This window comes from Phoenix dactylifera, chromosome 16 (assembly GCF_051530095.1).
Source record: "Phoenix dactylifera cultivar Ajwa chromosome 16, Ajwa_hap1_PhDact_Kaust_v1.1, whole genome shotgun sequence".
Taxonomy (NCBI): Eukaryota; Viridiplantae; Streptophyta; class Magnoliopsida; order Arecales; family Arecaceae; genus Phoenix; species Phoenix dactylifera.
This window is the reverse complement of record NC_143205.1, coordinates 13228601-13230484: the sequence shown is the minus strand read 5'-3', so window position 1 is coordinate 13230484 and position 1884 is coordinate 13228601. Positions and strand designations below refer to the sequence as shown.

The window sequence follows — 1884 nt, the reverse complement described above, 5'->3', positions numbered from 1 at the left end:
TATTTACTAATCTAGACATGACATTATACTTAACTATTTCTTTGAAACATGCAGAACTTTTTCTCTCTTTTTTTTTAAAAGTAAAAGAAAACATAGTATACATCATTTTGCTCGGAAATCAAAACCCTTGGATGGTACATTATTCAAATCAGCCACATGCTGATCCGAATTTTACATCAACATAGTCAGCAAAAAGTTAGCAAACACTACCAATTAACAGCTGATCAACAATTTTACGAGCTCTCACATCATTGTTAATGTCTGCTTTTCTTGTCGTCTCTCCTATTGTTTCTGTGGCATCCCTGAAGAAATAATATCTAGACTTTCTATATATGTATTTTTATGAACTTGTCCCAAACACTAATACTCATTCTTTTCATAATTCTCTTCGTTCTAATACATCTCTAATACACAAAGGGGCGCAAAGAAAAAGGAAAAGAAAATAACAATATATAATCCTTCATTCTATAGCTCTAGAATTTACACCAGAGGTGAATCAAGTGTGAATCCAGTTGGCCATGAAGCTGTGAGGTGGAGAGAAAGCAAGGGCGAGCTTACACTTTGCACAAAACTAGAGAGCCAGACAAATCGGCAACTGTCATAAATAGCCCCCTCCCGTTACTCTTCTCATCACAAGAAGAAGAAGAAAAACACAGCCACTCTGTCTTCTCTAGTTCTCCATTATCTCCTTTCCCTTCTTCTGAAACCCATCTCCTCGTCCCCCCACCCTCTCCCACCTTCTCTCCTACGTCCATCCATCTATCCATCATGGCAATGTATGGTGGATCCAACAAGAACTGCTTGTTCATTCACCACCACCACCACGCCGTTCCCATTCCCGTTTACATCCGGTTGTCCTGCGGCGCCACCGACGACTCCCCAGCCAACGCTGCTGCCATAACCAGCAGCGACCGCACCGGCAGCGGCGGCGGCATGCTCAACCTCAAAGACCGGCCTGACGACTTCCTGATGTACATCTACAAGGTGAAGCGTTGCTCGAAGACCAAGAGCCACGACTGGACCGAGTGCCCCTACGCGCACCGTGGCGAGAAGGCGCGGCGCCGCGACCCCAACAAGTACCCCTACAGCGGCATCGCCTGCCCGGAGTTCCGGCTGAGAGGGGAGTGCCAGCGGGGCCAGAGCTGCGAGTACGCCCACGGCGTCTTCGAGTTCTGGCTCCACCCCACCCGCTACCGCACCCGGGTGTGCGAGGCCGGCGCTGCCTGCACCCGCCGCATCTGCTTCTTCGCTCACACCCCCGAGCAGCTGCGCCCGGAGGTGATCCGCGACTGCTTCCGCTGCGGGATCGGCCGCTGCGTAGCAAAACCACGCAGGAGAGAGGCCCCGGCGGTGGCTGCTGCTGCTGCTTCTTCTTCTTCTTCTTTCCAAAGTGGTATGAATGGAGCAAATGGAAATGGTTTACCGGGTGGGGGTGGAGAGTGGCTTGACTTCCCCGACCTTGATTGGGTTGAGGACTTGCTGACTGAGAAGGGAGAGGGTTGGGGGGGGTTCGGGTGTCAAGTGATGAAGGATTTATGGAAGAGATGATGGCAGTGGTGAGGTTGGTGAGTCAAGCTGTGAAAGTTAATTTGTATGTATATAAAGCTAAGAGACCAGTTGTAAGATGGAGAACTAGAATAAGGTCATGGATGTGTCAGCTTGCTTCTAGAAATGTGGGATAAGGTCCGTTTGACCCCTATGTCACCTGGAAAGTGAGTACTAGGGGCTGCAGTTTGTGATGTCTTTGGACTGGGAACTTATGTAACGATTATATGTTTATATTATATGCATGATCTTTGTTCATCATGATTCTCTCGTGTCCTCTTTTTCGTGATTACCAGTTCTCTGAAATAGATCTGTGGTTTCTCTCATTAATCTGTAAGT

General features: G+C 48.1%; 1 protein-coding gene across 1 annotated transcript; it reads left to right on the top strand.

Annotated features, from left to right (window-relative positions):
• The first annotated feature begins 768 nt into the window (after window positions 1–768).
• On the top strand, window positions 769–1673 carry LOC120104311 (zinc finger CCCH domain-containing protein 23-like). Its single transcript, XM_039115235.3, has one exon. It carries the CDS (start codon window positions 769–771, stop codon window positions 1546–1548), a length of 780 nt encoding a protein of 259 aa, XP_038971163.1. The 3' UTR covers window positions 1549–1673.
• The last annotated feature ends 211 nt before the right edge of the window (window positions 1674–1884 follow it).